Raw genomic sequence first — 18,444 nt, 5'->3', positions numbered from 1 at the left:
ATCAAAGGGCTAATAGTCTTTTAAAGCCCTTTGGATATAGTTCCAAATTTCCATCCAGAATGGTTGGATCAATCCACCACTGGAGGTAGAGTCAAGATGAAGGTGTAGAGGTAGCGAAACCCTTCCTTACAGATTAAAAACCAAATGCTTGTAGGGGCCTGAAAACCAAACCTAACAGGACAGAGCCAAGGAACTCTCCTGATGAACTCAACTTAAAATGTACACCCCCCAAAAGCCTGAATTTAAGAATACTCAGGCTTAAGGGGAAGGAAGAAGGATGGTCCCAGGACCCCTCCCCCACCTACAGTACTGAGCCTCCAGCAGTGGCTGGAATCTCTTGGTGGGCAAGGGCACTAGTCTGGAGGGAGTACATTGTGGGAAAAGCTGTGCCAGGTTCAGGGCTCTGAATACAGGCAGCAGGGAAGCAGTTAGAGAAGAAGAGTAGGCAGCCTAGTTGCAGCCTAGACACTCCATATTGCCCCCCCCCTTTCCTGAGTTTTTGGCCTCAGGGCACATATAGCTCTGCAAGCTCAGCTCCACTGGGATTAATTTTATCAAGCTTTCAGAGGGCAGGGAAGCTCAAGCTCCAACACCCCTTCCCCACAGACTGCTCTGAGAGCCTTGCTAAGTTCCAAGGGTGAAGGTTGACAGAAAAACCCAAATGCACAGATCCAACACATAATGAGAGGAGTAAGAATGCAGGTAACTACAGGGAGAAATATGAACAAACAACAGAAAAAAAAGAAAAAAGAAATTATGATCGACAGCTTCTATTCAGGCAATGAACAAAGAGCAAATGTAACAGGAGAATCAAGGAACACTGAGCAAAATCACAGAAACTCCATCAAATTGGACACGGGCTTTGGAAGAACAGAACTCCACCACCAATGAATTAATGTCCAAATTTTGCCACATCCCCTCCAACATTCATTACTTTCCATTGCTGTCATGTTAGCTAATCTGCTAGGTGTGAGGTAGTACTTCAGAGTTGTTTTGATTTGTATTTCTCTAATTACAAGAGATTTAGAATTTTTTTCATGTGCTTATTGATGTTTTTTATTTATTTATCTGAAAATTGCCTATTCATGTCACTTGGCCATTTATCAATTGAGGAATGGCTTGATTTTTTGTACAATTGATTTAGCTCCTTATATATTTAAGTAATTAGACCTTTGTCAGAGTTTTTTGTTATAAAGATTGTTTCCCAATTTGTTGTTTTCCTTCTAATTTTGATTACATTGGTTTTGTTTATACAAAAACATTTTAATTTAATGTAATCAAAATTATTTAGTTTACATTTCATAATTTTTTCTAACTCTTGCTTGGTCTTAAAATCTTTCCTTTCCCAAAGATCTGACAAGTATACTATTCTGTGTTCACCTAATTTACTTATGGTTCCTTCTTTATATTCAAGTCATTCACCCATTCTGAATTTATCTTGGTGTGGGGTGTGAGATGTTGATCTAAACCTAATATCTCCCATACTGTTTTCCAATTTTCCCAGCAGTTTTTGTCAAATAGTCTATTTTTGTCCCCAAAGCTGGAATCTTTGGGTTTATCATAGAATGTTTTGCTGAGGTCACTTACCCCAAGTCTCTTCCCCTGATCCTTACTTCTATCTCTTAGCTAATACCATATTGTTTTGATGACTAATGCTTTATAATGCAGTTTAAGATCTGGTATTCCTAGGCCCCTATGCTTCAAAATTTTTATTATTATTTCCCTTGATATTTTTTATCTTTTGTTTGTCCAAATTAACTTTGTTATAATTGTTTCTAATTCAATAAGAAAGTTTCTTGCTAGTTTGATAGGTATGGCACTGAATAAGTAAATTGAGTTAGGTAGGATTGTCATTTTTATTATGGTAGCTCATCCTACCCATGAGCAACTAATGTTTTTCCAATTCTTTAGATCTAGTTTTAATTGTGTGGAAAGTTTGCATTTTTTAAAACCCTGACTTTCCATCTCAGCATCAATACTAGATATTGGTTCCAAGTCAGAAAAGCAGTAAGGGCTAGGCAATATAGATTAAGTGAATTGCAATGGTTACATAGAAGTATCTGACATCAGATTTGAAACCAGGACTTCCCATCTCTAGTCCTGGCACTTTATCCTCTGAGCCACCTAACTGCCCCTTAAATTTTAATTGAAGGAACCATAGAGAAATTAACAAAATTTGGGACCTGAAGTAAGGACACCCTGGGTTTGAATTCAATCTCTGGAACTCATTGTGTGATGGTGGTGGCAAATCATTTCACCCCTCAGCCACATTTTGCTTCCCTTATAAATGAGGAAAATAATAGTAGGTAGCAATGATGTAGCACTTTAGAGTTTCCAAAGCACTCTGCAAGCATCCCATTTTATCCTCACAATAAGCCTTAGAAGTAAATATCATTATTCTCTTCATTTTATAGTCAAGCATCCTGAGGCAGACAGAGATGAAGTCTTTTACCTAAAGTCACATCCCTAGTAAATGTCTGTGATCAGACCCAATTCAGCTCTTCCTGACTCCAGGTTTTTCACACTGTCCAAAATGCCACTTAACTGATTATTAACACCTATAGAATACACCCCTCCAGTATTGTCACAAATTTAAAATATATAATGTATGGAGAACTATGTAACATTTCAGTTATTGATTAATCATAGAATTGCACATAAAGGTAAAAAAACCTTTAAAATTGATGATTGATTCACTTGTCCCTGAGTAAAATTATCTTTTTTGTGCTTTTCTAGAAGCTTAAACACAATGACAACAAATCCAGAAATTAACATGTTCCAGGTGCCTCCCAGCACTGACTCTTCTATGGTGTCTTCTGGGCCTCCATACCCTAATGATCAACCTATACCTCTGTACTCTAATACACAATCTATACCTCCATACCCTAATATCCAACCTATACCTCCGTACCCTAATAATCAACCTCAAGTTCATCTGTATCCTGCTTGCCACTCCCAAGTGGTCTTAACAAATGGGAATGGGAATAGTGCATCAAAAGTCCGGAATGATGGCCAAGTCTTTGGGGTAAGTTGATTTTCTTTTTTTGGTACCAATCAATACACAGTGTTGGTAATACAGAGGATACAGAATAGAGGTACAGAGGTCACTGGAATCAGACCTACTGATGGGCAGCTCAACCAGGAACTTAAGAGTAAGTAGCATACTATTCATAGTATAGAAACTAAATCAGTGCTGGATGCCACAATTGACTTGATGGGGACATGCCTCCTGCTATGACTATTCCATCAACCACCAAGCAAAGAAATAGCAGGATACCAGAATCTCAAAACTGAAAGCGGCAAACCATCTAGGGGAACCCAGGTCACTTGGTGGGACACCAATCTGGAGGAGAAATCTCTCTATAGCACTCCCGATAATAAATCTTTCAGACTCTTGGAATATTCCAGTGAGAAAGAGCAATTTCCTATATCCTGAGGCAGCTGTGGAATACAAATTTAGGACAACTTCCTCCATCTTATGTTAAATTTTAGCTTACCAATTAGAGGCCCTCCTTGCTCTTTTTCCCATGATGCCTTCTCAAGAATACTCCATTGTGATACCATCTGTTCTGAAAGACTGCAAAGGTTCCTTAATTCCAGAAACCAGCTTGATCACTTAGGTCATGTATATCTGATCTAATTAATCAGCTCTTATAGTATCTCTTCTCAATCCCTTTTTGCCTGAAGCCTTCTCTCTCCTTTGTGTTTTAAGCACAGAAAATAAATACCCTATAAACTCACTTTGGAGAGTTGGTGCCCATGAAAATAGGGCTCCCTTCCTGGCAAACCTAATAAATCCCAAGGCAAGAGATACTCTTTGGGCCCTTGTTACACAGTCTGTTTTACTTGTCCTCTAACAATAAGGAAGTCTTGGCTTGATCAGGCCAAAATCTGCCTAGACAATTTCCTCGTTCAGCACCATGGAACTGTCCACGGGACAGCAGCTACAGGATAGAAGTCATCAGGGCCAGCCAGAGACCAGCTGACTGAGATCTTTTCTCTCTACTTCCAATGTCTCCTTGGCAGGCTCCTTCCAAAACAGAAACTCTGTGGCTAGATTACTTCCGTAGAGTTAGGTCCAGGCTAGATTATGGGATAGATTGACCAACTACTTGCAAGTGTAGCCCTGGAACACTTCCTGAGCCCCAGATTTATCATGAGGCATTTGGCAGTAATTAGTTCATTCTAAAGCCAGAAAATGTGTGTTCATGCATCACCTCTGAAGTCTTTCTGTACTTGGGGAAGTCACTTAACTTGCTGGGCTTCAGTTTTCTCAACTCTGAGATCAGAGAGGTTGTACTACTTATAACAGCTAAACATTTATATAACGCGGTAAGACTTGCAAAGCACTTTATGTATATTATCTCATTCAAAACACAAAAATATGTCTCTGAAGTCAGTCCTATTGTGCTCATTTTAAAGATGACTAAACTACTGCTAAAGTTTCCCCAGGACCACACAACTCATCAGTTTTCAAAGATAGGATTTGAACTCAGGTCTCTCCTGACACCAAAACCCAGGTCTACCATAAACCCCACTGCTTCATCCTAAGCCACCTGCCTTTTTTCTATCTTGTCCAGATGAGGAAATTCGTTCTGTGGCCCAAACACAGTTTTCTTCTCAAGAGTTGCAATTAAAGACCAAACCTGGGGCACATAGAAGAAACTAGAGCTAACCCAAAGAGGTAGAAATCCACAGGTCTCATTTTTACCAGGAGAAGGCTTATTCTCCTTCACCATCCATACCCAATTAGTTTTCTAATCTTTTGGGGATTAAATTAAATTGAATCTATTTGTTTTTAAACCCTTACTTTCCATCTTAGTGACAATTCTAAAACAGAATGGTAAGAACTAGGTAAATGGGGTTAAGTGACTCATTTATGGTCACACAACCAGGAAGTGTCTGAGTTTTCAAGTCTTGTCAATTCCACCTCTACATTTCTCAACTTTCTCCCCCTTCTTTCTCTCCCCAAGACTTCTACCCTCTTTGCAACCCTTATTATCTCACATCCACACTGTTGCAACAGTCTCCTAAGGAGTGTCCATGTCTGCAATTTCAACCCTCTTCAAACTATCATCCTCATAAATGGTAATTTATGATATTCCTGAACTAAAGGTCTAGTTGTGTCACTCCCTTGCTCAATAAACATTAGTGACTATTACTTCTAGGATCAAATCCAGACTGCTTTGCTTGGCATTTGAAGTCTTTCCCATTCTAGTTACAATCTGCCTTTCACTGGCTCCATAACCCCCTTCATATTCTCTACAGAACATATAAACTATATTTCTTCCTGTTCCACAAACATGAAACTTAATCTCCTATCTTCATGCCTTTGCATAGGCTGTGCCCATGCCCAGAATGTACTCTCTCCTCAACTCCACCTCTAAAAATCCTGAATTCTTGCAAAGTCCACCCAAGGGCCACTTCCTATGTCATTTCCTGCTCCTCTCAGGGGATCAGAATTCCAGCTCTTCTAATGTCACATTCACAAGATTATCTCATATTTATCTTTTTAAAACCTTATCTTCTTAGAATTGATACAGAGTATTGATCCTAAGGCTGAAGTGCAGTAAGGACTAGGGAAAGGGAGTTAAGTTACTTGCATAGGACCATAGTTTGAGGTAATATTTGAACCCAGATCTTCCTGGCTCCTGATCTGGCACTCTATGCAGTAAGGTTCCTAACTGCCCCATAATTTTTATTTTTACTTAATTCTATAATAATTATTATTTCAAAAATTATTATAATTTATAATATAATTACTATAATATAAATTATTATACAGTAAAATTAAATATGTATAAATTATTTTATTACTATTTATTACAACAAATATTTATTAGTGTATTTATATTTATACTTTTAGATATTCTCATATATGGATCTTGTCTTTGTCAAAAGAAGATAAACTCTTTCATCACAAAGATTGTTTCATTTTTATCTTTCTATTTTCAGGACCCAACACAGCCCTGAAGTCATAACAGATTCTTTTTTTTTTTTAACCCTTACCTTCTGTCTTGGAATCAATAGGCAGAAGAGTGGTAAGGGCTAGAAAATGGGGGTTAAGTGACTTGCCCAGGGTCACACAGCTGGGAAGTGTCTGAGGCCAGATTTGAACCTAGGACCTCCCATCTCTAGGCCTGGCTCTCAATCCACTGAGCTACCCAGCTGCACCCCCATAACAGATTATTAATGAATGTTTCTTGTTTGATTGAGGAAAAGATGTCTAACCTGAAAGGTACAATATTCAATTCAGTTCAATAAACATTTATTACAGCCCTATTTTGTATTTCACACTGTGCTAAGTGATGAGGGTACAAATAAGAAAAAAATAGTCCCTGCCCTCAAAGAGCTTATAATCTAATGGGGAGAAGAACACACCCAAGAGACAGAAAAGCAAGAAGCTACCTGGCCAAGGATATCTCATTCCAAGGAGTTAAAACCAGGCTGAATAACAGATCAAAAGCAGAATGAGCTTTAAGTCTAGTCTATCCCTAAAAGGAAGGCTTTGGGAGGAATTAGATGCTCCACAGTTCAGCCCTGGGGTAGGAGGGGAGAGAAGGCTGAGAGAGGTGCTATGTGGCTTGAGTTAGCAACATCGTGATAAGACTAGAACTCAGGAACTTCTCCTGGGAGGACATCCTATTCCATGGAGTTGGGGGAGGAGGGGTAACAAAGACCCAAGATGCTAATTTCAACTAAATGAAATCTGTCTTCTGAATCTGAAAATTCTATTCTCCCCTACAGGCCATCCAGATCCTGATTGGATTGTTGCATATCGGCTTTGGGAGTGTTCTAGTGACTTCAGTAATTGGGGGACACATTTCAATCTCTTTTTGGGGAGGGTATCCCTACTGGGGAGGAATCTCGGTAAGTAAATTGCTAGTGTCAAATATCAGCAAATAAAAATCATTGTCATATGGAAGAATTGTGTACCAATAGGACCTTACAAAAAGCTAGAGGATATGGAAAAAGCTAATTGAGAGAAGAGTGAAAGAGAGGATTCCAGTTGGGTCCTAAGCTATGTGACCAAGATGCAAAGGAAACATAACTACCTTTGTATCCTCAGGGTCCTGCATAATGCCCTGCACAGCACAAATGGTTAATATATTTTTTGCCTTAACATTTATTTTTCAATCACATATAGTAACAATTTTTGACAGTTGTTTTCTGGCATTTTACAATTCAGATTCTCTCTCTTTCTTCTCCATTCTCAGTAAATAGTCTGAGACAGGTTATACCAGTGCTTTCATGCAATACATATTTCCATCTTCCTCATGCTATGACAGAAGACACATTTCACATATAATAAAAATAACTCATGAAGGAATGAAGTGGAAAATGTCCTGCTTTGATCTGCCTCAGACTCATGATGAGTCCCCTGGTGGATATCTTTTTTTTTTTTAAACCCTTACCTTCTGTCTTGGAGTCAATACTGAGTATTGGCTCCAAGGCAGAAGAGTGGTAAGGGCTAGGCAATGAGGGTCAAATGACTTGCCCAGGGTCACACAGCTGGGAAGTGTCTGAGGCCAGATTTGAACCTAGGACCTCCCATCTCTAGGCCTGGCTCTCAATCCACTGAGCTAGCCAGCTGCCCCCTCCTTGGTGGATATCTTAAAGATTTGCTTTGCTGATAATGGTTTAATTCTTTACAGTTGATGATCATAGACTATTTCTGTTACTGTATACAGAATTATCCTAGTTCTGCTCACTTCATTTGGCATCAGTTATATGTAACTTTTTTGAATGGATTTCTAGTCTCTTTCATCGCATTGTCTATCTTTCCTTTTTCAGATCTCTCTCTCTGTCTCTGCCTCTCTCTATCTCTCTCTCCTTCTGCCTCTCTATTTTCAGCTTTAAACTTTCCTCTTCCCATCACCATCCAATAAAATTTCATTCCATACCCATTTTTATGCACTTAGCACTGCAGGAGATATTGGAACTACAAAGGCAATACAGAACACAATGCACACCCACAAGAAACTTACATTGCAGAGATCTCCCCTCCCCAACTCTCATTCATTCTCTTCCAGCAGAGCTTACACACTAGGCACTGAATCTCTTTGTTCCTCTCTCTCTCTCTCCCAGGGTGACTCCTCAAGCCTCCCAGGCATAGTCTCCACCACTGGTCCTAATTTCTGGTTCCACCTTATAAAAGAAAGGGGCTAGGAAAAAAGGGAAGGAGACATGGAATCAGGGGGAAAGAGTAAAATCATAGGTTCATAGGCAGAGCTGGACAAATTCTTAGAGTACATTTAGTCTTATGAGGAAATTGAGACTAAGTGAGATTAAATTATATCCAAGTTTACATGGTTCGTAACAGATAGAGTCCAGATTCAAGAGCAAAAGGAGCAGAACCAGGAAAACGTTGTACACAGAGAATGATACACTATGGCCCAATCAAACATAATGGACTTCTCTAATGCAATGACCCAGGACAATCCAGAGGAACTTATGAGAAAGAACACTTTCCACATCCAGAGAAAGAACTGGGGGAGCAAAAACACAGAAGAAAAACATGTGATTGATCACATGGTTTGATGGGGATGTTGACTTTATTGATTTTTTTTTTAAGTTTCGGGAAATTTTTATTTAATTAATTAATTTAGAATACTTTGCCATGGTTACAAGATTCATGTTCTTTCCCACCCCTCCTCTCACCCCTCTCCCATAGCTGACATGCAATTCCCTGGGTTTTACACGTGTCTCTGATCAAGACCTATTTCCATATTACTGATATTTGCACTAGGGTGATCATTTAGAGTCTATAGAGGATTTTGACTTTAATTGCTCAACAGCTCCAAGGGGGGGAAGTGAGGAGGGAAGGGAAAGAATATGAATCATGGAACCATAGGAAAATATTCTAAATTAATTAATTTAAAAAAAAACAAAAGAATCCAGATTCAAACTGAGGTCCTCTGACTCCTGAGACAGTGCTCTTACCCTTTAGTCACAGAGGACAACAGATCTGAAGAGAAGAGAGGCAGGGAATAGCTGAAGAAGTTACCTTGATGTCTATAGAAACACCTGGATAAAAAATGAACAAGAAGCCATTCCTCCAAATGTTTCCAAATACTCTGAAGCAGAGACAATACAGGCTAAAACACTGCCCCCACCAAGCCCCTTCAAGTAGATGTTGGGGAGCTACGTAGACTCCAGTCTGACTCTCGGAGGACATGCAAGGAGTGTATCCAGGAAGGGGTAGCTAGGCAATGCAGTCACCTACCCTCTCCCTCTGGCTGAAAAGAGCAAAGCATCAAAGAGCACTGGAGAAAGAATGAAATAGGGAGTAGTGTTTATTGTGGAGGGAGGGTAGGGCAGGGCAGCTTGTCTATCTTTTATTTTAATCCTTTACCTTCCATCTTTGCATCAATAATAGGTATTTGTTCCCAGACAGAAGAGCTGTAAGGGCTAGGCAATAGGGTTGAAATGACTTGCTCAGGATCATCCAGCATGGGATTGTCTGAGGCCAGATTTGAACCCAGGACATCCTTAGATGACTCTCAAACCATTGAACCACTAGTTGCCCCATAGTCTATCTTTCTTGGTCCTTCATGATAAAAATCCACAGTCATTCCAACTGAGAGTCTTCTTAGGTGGCTGAAGAAAAAGGGTTACAACAAGATTGCCCCTCCCCCTGCGCCCCTGTACCTTCAGATCCAGAGGGATTTAAGAAGGGGGAGTCACCTACTCTGGCCTCTGACTAACTTGGCTTCTTTCTTTTGAACCAGTTTATCATTTCGGGAACCTTGACTGTGCTAGCCCAGAAGCCACCAATCACTTCTTGCAAAGTAAGTCAGACCATCCTGAATCCACTTGGGGCTCATTTGGATGAGGCTGGGAGGTGGCCTGGGAGGAGGGCTGTGGGGAAATGGAAGGGCTACAATTCACATGCATATACTTGCTGGGCAGATTCCTGGAACACTGAAGGTGTTGAACAAATACTTTTCATTCATTCAGCCAGTCACCGTGTAGAATGTCTATATGGGTACAGGTGTGCATGTGTTAGGAGGTATATACATATGAGTGCTTGTGGAAGGTCGTGTGTGTGTTCAGAAACAATGAGACATCCATCCACAGACACATACATGCTCAATCTGCAGGTGCCGACTTTATGCCAGGGATTAGGCTTGGCACTGAGAGTATAAAAAACAAATAAAAAATTGTTCCTGTCCTCAAAGGGTTTCCATTCCATTCAGAAGCTCCTCATCCTATTCTTGGAATTTGAGATTCTCCATTTTGAAAGGGACCTTCCATGCAATTCAACAAATTTTTTTTAAAAAAACACCCATTAAGTGACCAGTGGATTGAGAGCCAAGCTTAGAGACACTAGGTTCTGGATTCAACTTTGGCCTGAGATACTCCCTAGCTGTGTGACCCTGGGCAAATCACTTCACTCTTATTTCTTAGCCCTTACTGCTCTTATGCTTTGGAATGAATACACAGTATTGATTCTAAGATGAAAGGAAAGGCGGTTTTTTTTAAAGCACCTACTATGTGAAAGACAAAATAAAATTCTCCTTCACACACATCACAGATCCTCTTTCCAGCACATGTTCTTGCACACACCCATATGCTACCATATGTACATAGGCACTGACTACCTTCTCCACCCATTGGCTAACTTCTGTATGCATACATACCTGTGCACCCATCCTCACTTGCTCCCATACCTACCCTCACTGATGCGCATGTCCTCTCTCCACACCAGCACATACCCATATTCCCACCCTAACATTTGAGCTGTATCCCATGATATTCCTCCCTGGAGAATGGCATGGCCTCAGGGTTGGAAGCACCTTTGGAGGCCAATTGATCAAAGCTAGCCTCGACAAGGGAATCTTATCTTCGATATCCCCAAGGAGGACCATCCAGTTTCCATGCTGAAATATTTAGGGAGGAGCAATCCTTTATCTTTTTTTTTTATCTTCTGTCTCAGAATCAACCTTCTGTCACCAAAGCAAAAGAGTGTAAGGGCTGGTCAATGGGGTTTAAATGACTTTCCCAGGGTCACTCAGCCAGGAAGTATGTGAGGCCACATTTGAACCCAAGACCACTCGTCTCTAGTTCTGGCTTTCAATCCACAGAGCCATCGAGCTGCCCTGAATCTTCTACTTCTTATGGCAGCCCATTCTATTTTAAGACATTTCTACTTGTTAGGTAGTTTTTTCCTTAAATGGAGACAAAATCAATCTCCATGCAACTGCATCTATCACTCAGAGTTCTGCCCTTGAGGATCAAACAGAACAGGATTAATTTGTCTTGCACATGTGCAATCTTCAAATATTTGAATAAGCTAACCTGTCCCAACCCAGGTTAGAGTTCCTACAACCAATGGTCATTTGAAAGCATCCTCAATCACAACATCATGCCAGTTGCTCTTCTCCAGACCTTCTGAAGTTTCACAATGCCCTTCCTAGCACCCAGGGCAAAACCTAACACTACAGATCTCAAGGAGAAGAGCACTGGGACTGTCACCTCCCTCATTCTGGGCATGACCCCTCTCAGTGCAATTTAAGATTAGTATTGGCATGTGGGGCTCCCATGTCACTCTTTGGACTCACATGGATCTTTAAATTCAACCAACCACCAAGATCCAAGCTGCTAAATCAAGCTTTCCCTAGCCTGCCCCCATCTATCTATCTATCTATCTATCTATCTATCTATCTATCTATCGATCGATCGATTTTGGAAAACTGTATCAACCCAGGTTAGAAAGGAAGCAATCACTTGTGGGCCTGATCCCACTGCTGATTTGAAAGGAAATTTGGACGTTTTCCCTTTCCAATCTGGGCTGATTTAAGCCTTCTTAGGTAACCTGGTGCTCCCCACTCCTCCCCAGCTCTGAGGGATCACTATGTTGATTTGGATGCAGGCACCTCACTGACTTTGCCCCTGCTGGAATGTACGGGATGCTTAGGGAAGACTAGCACTTCTGGGATGACGGCTTGCTGATTCCGGTAGCTACCTTTGATGTCCACCTCACCTGTGGTTCCAAAAAGATGTGGCATGTTCAGTGACCACAACCCATAAAACCATCATAGGAGACAGGCTAAAGTATATTGAGGGTAACCAATAGAACTCAAACTAGCTGATGAGTCAGGGATGCCATCTACCCCAGGCATGTGAAGACTTCCCCTGGTATAAGGGGCAGAGGAAAGCAATTTATTCCAAGGGCCATGAAGGTGGCTGAAGGAGGTGCTATGGAGAGTTTGGAGTTTGGTGAGACTTCAAAGATGTCACACTAATCCACTGACTCCAGACCACCCCCAGTCATCCTGACTTTTGTCTTGCCACTGGACTTTGATGACTCTGCAAGAGAGAGTGAAGCTGATGACTTTGTGTAACTGCCTCATTTAAATCCAATTCACTCACAAGTCAAGACTTTACTCTGTAACCCCATTGGTCCTTGAACAACAACCTCCCTCTCAATCTCTCTCTCTCTCTCTCTCTCATACATCCTAATTCTCTTTTCCCATGACTCCTTTTGTATTTTTCTCAGACAAATGGAAGTTTGGGTGCAAATATTGTCAGTGCCATCTTCTCAGCCGTGGGTGTCATCCTTCTAATCACAGATTTCAGTATCAACTGGGGAAGGTATTCTTACTTTGACTCTACCAGCTATTATTACTACTACTACTATTCAGGTGTGGTGAGTATCAAGATTTTCTCAAAACACTATAGCCTCTGCTGGAACTACTTGTCATAAAGTCCATCAGGATGGCTGGTCCTCTGGCATTATTTCCCTCAGTGTGAGCTAGGACATGACAGAAGTGATTTCTGAGTTGTTTCCTTTCCAAAAATCTGAACTAAGTCACCAAACCCCTGCAAAGTATTACTATTCAGCAGGCTACTTGCCTCTCCCTTCCACATTCTCTTTTCAAGGCTCTCCTGTATCTCTTCTGGTTGGATTTAGACAATTAGAAAATCTAATGGAAGGGCCTTTAGAAGAAAGAGGATAGAACACTGGAGCTAGGAAGGACCTTCACCCAGAGAATGTCAGGGCTGGGGAGCCCTCTGCATGGCCCGAGCCCAGAATCAGGGCTGAGAGAGATCTGATCTTAGAAGTCATCTAGTCCAATCCCCTCCTTCTGTAGAGGGTGGCATTGTGTCCCAAGAGAAATGACTTATTCAAGTTGATGTGGCTGGCTAGTAGCCAAGTCAAAGGTACAGTCAAGGCCTGCTGTCTGACTGCCCACCCAACACCTAACATCCTGCCCCAGGGCTGCCTCTCATTTACTCAGAGATAAAAGAAGGAACAGTTCCTTCCCAGGGCAGATGAGGTTTTCTGTAGTTGATTCTATTGGGTTACAGTGAAGACGCCTATTCACTGGAGAGAGGAGCTCCAGTCCACTAGCAGAGTCCTCCTCATGTGCCATTTATGCTTTCTGGAGAGGGGGCTCCCTCAAGTATCAGTGCCCAAGGAAGCTTCTGCCCCCATAGGCAGAAAAGTTGGGGGAAGAAAGGCCAAGAGCCCCCAAAGCTCAGGTTCCCAGGGTTCTCTCTCTCTTCAAACCATCTTATGATTTAAGGACCATAGATGTAAAGTTTTGAGAAAACTTAGAGGTCAGCCAGTCTAATCCTTTTGATATTTTTTATTTTATTTTATCCTTATTATTTATTCTTATTATTTTATATATTTTAATAAGTTAATATAATTTATATATACATAATTTAATATGAATATATATTATAAATTACATCTAATCTATTTTAGGATTCTTTAAAATTCTAATATCTAGCATTTACTTATCATTGTCAGATTTGCAAAGTGCTTAAAAATGTTATCTTACTTAATCTTCACAACAATCTGGCAAAGTAGGTGCCATTATTGTACCCATTTTACAGTGTGAAAATGCAAATACAGAGAAATTAAATGACTTGCCCAAGATCACATAGCTAGAATATGAGGTAGGGATTAAACTCAGGTCTTCCTAGCTTGAAATCCAGCACTCTGCACTACACTGATTAGCTGCCTCATCTTCTAGGGACTTACCCAAAACCATAGAGGTGGTAAATGGCAGATACCAGATTCAATAACGTAAGCTCTTCCATCCAAATCCGTCCTCACTCCAATGAGTCCTTAACCTGCATCTCCTGAACTTGCTTTTTAAAATATTTAAGTTATAGTATACTTGTCAGATCTTTGGGAAATTAAAGACTTTAAAGCCAAGCAAGAGCTGGAAAAAAAAACACAAAATGTAAAATCAATAATTTTGATTATATCAAATTAAAAAGTTTTTGTACAAACAAAACTAATGCATCCAAAATTAGAAGAGAAGCAACAAATTGGGAAACAATCTTCATTACAAAAACCTCTGACAAAGGTCTAATTACTCAAATTTATAAAGAGCTAACCAGTTGTACAAAAAATCAAGCCATTATCCAATTGAAAAATGGGCAAGGGACATGAATAGGCAATTTTCAGTTAAAGAAATCAAAACTATTAATAAGCACATGAAAAAGTGTTCTAAATCTCTTATAATCTGAGAAATGAAAATCAAAACAATGCTGAAGTATCACCTCACACCTAGAAGATTGGCTAACATGACAGCAAAGGAAAGTAATGAATGCTGGAGGGGATGTGGCAAAGTTGGGACATTAATTCATTGCTGGTGGAGTTGTGAATTGATCCAACCATTCTGGAGGGCAATTTGGAACTATGACCAAAGGGCACTAAAAGACTGTCTGCCCTTTGATCCAGCCATAGCACTGCTGGATTTGTACCCCAAAGAGATAATTAGGAGAAAGACTTGTACAAGAATATTCATGGCTTCGCTCTTTGTGGTGGCCAAAAATTGGAAAATGAGGGAATGCCCTTCAATTGGGGAATGGCTGAACAAATTGTGGTATATGTTGGTGATGGAATACTATTGTGCTAAAAGGAATAATAAATTAGAGGAATTCCATGGAGAATGGAACAACCTCCAGGAAGTGATGCAGAGTGAAAGGAGCAGATCCAGGAGAACGTTGTACACAGAGACTGATACACTGTGGTACAATTGAATGTAATGGATGTCTCCATTAGTGACAATGCAATGACCCTGAACAACTCGGAGGAACCTATGAGGAAAACTACTATCCACATCCAGAGGAAATACTGTGGGAGTAAAAACACTGAAGAAAAACAACTGCTTGAATACATGGGTCGAAGGGATATGGTTGGGGACGTAGATTCTAAATGAACATCCTAGTGTAAACAACAACATGGAAATAGGTTCTGATCAAGGACACAAGTAATACCCAATGAAACTGAGCATTGGCTGCAGGAAGAGTGGGTGGAGGGGAGGGAGGGAAACAATGTGATTATTGTAACCAAGGAATAATGTTCTAAATTGACTAAATAAACTTATTCAAATGGAAAAAAATTTAATTCATAATTAAAATATTTATAAAATGAATAACCTAATTCCAGTATGATTGGTTTCCTTTGTCACCCTGTGTATTGGGGAAATTTAAAAACTTGATCTTAAGGAGTCTATGATCTAAAAATCAAGACCTCCTAAACTATACCATCCCCTTATCTAACCCCCCCCATTTACAGATAAGGAAACTGAAGCCCAATATGATGCAGAGACAAGAGCCCTGGACTTAGAATCAAAGAACTTGGGTTTGAATCCGGACTCATCTGCTCACTCACCACTGTGATCCTGAACAAGTCCTTTCCTTTCCCTGGACCTCAGTTTCATCATTTGTAAAATATGTCCAAACTTCTTCCAGATCTCAATTTGCAATCCTAGGAAACTGAGGCCCAAAGTAACCAAATATGGTAACAACAGCATGGAATAGAATTCAAGAAGAAAGTAAGAGAAATGCCCAGTTCATTCAACATCTGATGGAGATAGTTTCTTAATGAGAAGAATTAAGGAAGGCTTCTTGGAGGACACAGCCTTTAAGCTGGGCAGGTGACTATGGAAAAGGAAGGTATTTTATCTGCACCTAAACAGCTAACAAGCTCTCTCTCCAGATGACAGGATTTAGATTCATCTGCTTCCAGGATTGTGATGAGAATCAAATGAGCTAAAGGATGTTGTGTAAATCTTAAAGGACTATTAAAAATTAAAACAGTGGATGGAACATTCATCCTGGAGTGAAGAAGACTCATTTTTCTGAGTTCAAATCCAGCCTCAGATACCCAACTAGCTGTGCGACTCTAGGCAAAACTCTTAACGCTGTTGGCCTCAGTTTTCTCATCTGTAAAATGAGCAGGAGAAGAAAGTGGCAAACCATTTCTGTATCTTTCCCAAGAAAACTCCAAATGAGGTCCTAAAGAGGCCAACACCAATGAACAAATGTGATGAACAAACCACTACTACTATTCAGCTTCGGGGCAGGACCTGAGACCAGATTAAGTCCAGCCCTCTAATTTTATAGTGGAGGAGATGGAGGTATAGCGAGGTTCAGTGACTTCCCCACAGTCACATAGCTTGTGTGTTGGGTGTGATTTGAACCCACCTAAAAGAGCAAATGGCTATTTCTGTCCTTGAGTCAACAGAACAAGGAAAAGCTCCCTGGCATTGGAGCCAGACTACCTGAGTTCCATTCCAATACAGCCCTGAACCAGGGATGTGACTTCAAGTAAATCACTTTTAACCTTTCTAAGACTCAGTTTCCTCTCTGCTAGGAAGCAGCGGGTAATAGCTAAGACGTCTATAGTGCTCACTGTGCCCAGCACTGTGCCAAGAACTTTGCCATTATTATTTCATTTGATCCTCAGAGCAACCCCAGGAGGTAGGTGCTATTCACTGCAGATGCTTCCTGACTCTAGGCTGAAACCTACCCACTATGCCATACAGCTCTTCAGAGGTACCATGTTGCCTTTAAAACCTGGGGAATGGGGCCTCTAGGTGGCTCAGGAGATTGAGAGACAGCTTCTAGAGTTGAGAAGACCTGGATTCAAATGTGACCTCAGACTCTTCCTAGCTGTGTGACCCTGCAGAAGTCACTTGCCTCCAATTTCCTAGCCTTTATCACTCTTCTGTCTCAGAATTGATACTAAGAGAGAAGGGAAGGTTTGGTTTGTTTGTTTGTTTGTTTGTTTGTTTGTTTAAAGAAGAAGAACCTGGAGAGAAATGAGAGAGGCCAGAGAGGGGTAATGCTTGTTTTTCTGGAAGTAAAAGTTGTATATATTGGGCCCCTCCAATATATTGCTCACCAAAATGTTCTGCTTTCAGGCTTCAGCAATGGGGATCTCAGCTGTGTTATTCCTCTTTTCTGGCCTGGAGCTTGTCGTCAGCATCTTTTCCTCTCATGCTGGGTGCCAAGTGGTCTCCTCCCAGACCAACCAGGTGAGTGAGTCCTGGGGTTCTCTCAGTCTCAGCAATGATTTCTTCTGCTTCTGCTTCTCTTATCCTATAGAGTAACCAAGAAAAAGACCTACGAAGATCACCCAGGGTGTAAAGGAGTCCGCCTATCATCCCTTCTTTTTTCTCAATTTCAGGTGGCTGTGGCTGTGGCTATACCTGTTCCTGGGACTCACGGGGCACCTCCAATGGGCATCCCTCAACCAGCAGTCAATTCTTTAGTTTATTCAAGTGAGGTCAACAGTCAACAATAATGCAGCCTAAGGGGAAACTTTGCCTGGAAGAAATGCCACCTCCCCAGCTCTCCTGAATTCTCCCAACCAATTTCCATCTTTCCTGCTGATCTGATGAATGTGGTTTTCTCCCCCATGTGTGTCCTGGTTGGGGTACGTCAGTTTGGCCTTTGGACCAAGGGCCAAAGATGAACCAAGCTTGTATAGATTGCTGGGCAGCCTCCCCTGCTGTCCTCCTCCACAGCATTCATATGAAATTCTTCCCTGTCTCATTTGCTCTATAAAAATGGAAAAATGACTCCATGTGACTTTAAGCAGACTTAACTTGTTCTGGGCAGGTCTATCCAGGTGTATATGGTTTATATGTGCATTCATTCCAAAGATAAGGGGCATTGATCTGAGATGACCTCTGGGAAATTCCTTGCTTGTTCTTTCATTCTAAAATAGCTCATTTATTATGTCCTTTTTGGTTAAAAAATAAATGATATTGATATCTTTTATTGTTATATAATTTCCCAATGTGTTCCCACTTTTTCCTCCTCTCACAAAAATAAAGAATAAGAAGGAAAAAAGGGGGGGAAATGAGAGGGAAAACCCAATTTAACTTTACAGAGATGGAGGAAGTATATAACATCACATCAGTTTCTTTCAAATATATAGAACATTTTTGCTGATTTCTTCCTTTCTTTCCCCTTTGTACTTTTTCCCTGGCTAATGAGTTAATGCTAAGGGAGGGGTCAGGAGACTGGAGAAAATTATATTATCAATCCTAATCTTAAACAAAATGCAGAAATAAAGATTTGTTTATTTCAAAATTATATCCAAAAAAAATCTGATATGATCGTGTTCAACCCTACTTCTGCAAAGAAGAGTGGGAGAAGGGCTTTCTCCTATCTCTTCCTTAGAGC

General features: G+C 40.7%; 1 protein-coding gene across 1 annotated transcript; it reads left to right on the top strand.

The window, feature by feature from the left end:
• The first annotated feature begins 696 nt into the window (after positions 1–696).
• Positions 697–17,557, top strand: LOC103102582 (membrane-spanning 4-domains subfamily A member 8-like). The gene is made up of 6 exons (XM_056803733.1): positions 697–702; positions 6,748–6,870; positions 9,732–9,791; positions 12,503–12,652; positions 17,175–17,288; positions 17,441–17,557. The coding sequence occupies exons 1-6, from the start codon at positions 697–699 to the stop codon at positions 17,555–17,557; spliced, it is 570 nt and encodes a 189-aa protein (XP_056659711.1).
• Positions 17,558–18,444: the final 887 nt, after the last annotated feature.

Source organism: Monodelphis domestica, chromosome 6 (genome assembly GCF_027887165.1).
Source record: "Monodelphis domestica isolate mMonDom1 chromosome 6, mMonDom1.pri, whole genome shotgun sequence".
Taxonomy (NCBI): Eukaryota; Metazoa; Chordata; class Mammalia; order Didelphimorphia; family Didelphidae; genus Monodelphis; species Monodelphis domestica.
The sequence above is the reverse complement of the archived record's forward strand: the minus strand, read 5'-3'. Positions and strand labels throughout refer to the sequence as shown.

Excerpts from the sequence above, each read along its gene's own strand:
- LOC103102582 (XM_056803733.1), top strand. Across the intron at positions 6,871-9,731 it reads CCTACTGGGGAGGAATCTCG|TTTATCATTTCGGGAACCTT; the intron begins GTAAGTAAATTG and ends CTTTTGAACCAG. Across the intron at positions 12,653-17,174 it reads ACTACTACTATTCAGGTGTG|GCTTCAGCAATGGGGATCTC; the intron begins GTGAGTATCAAG and ends TTCTGCTTTCAG.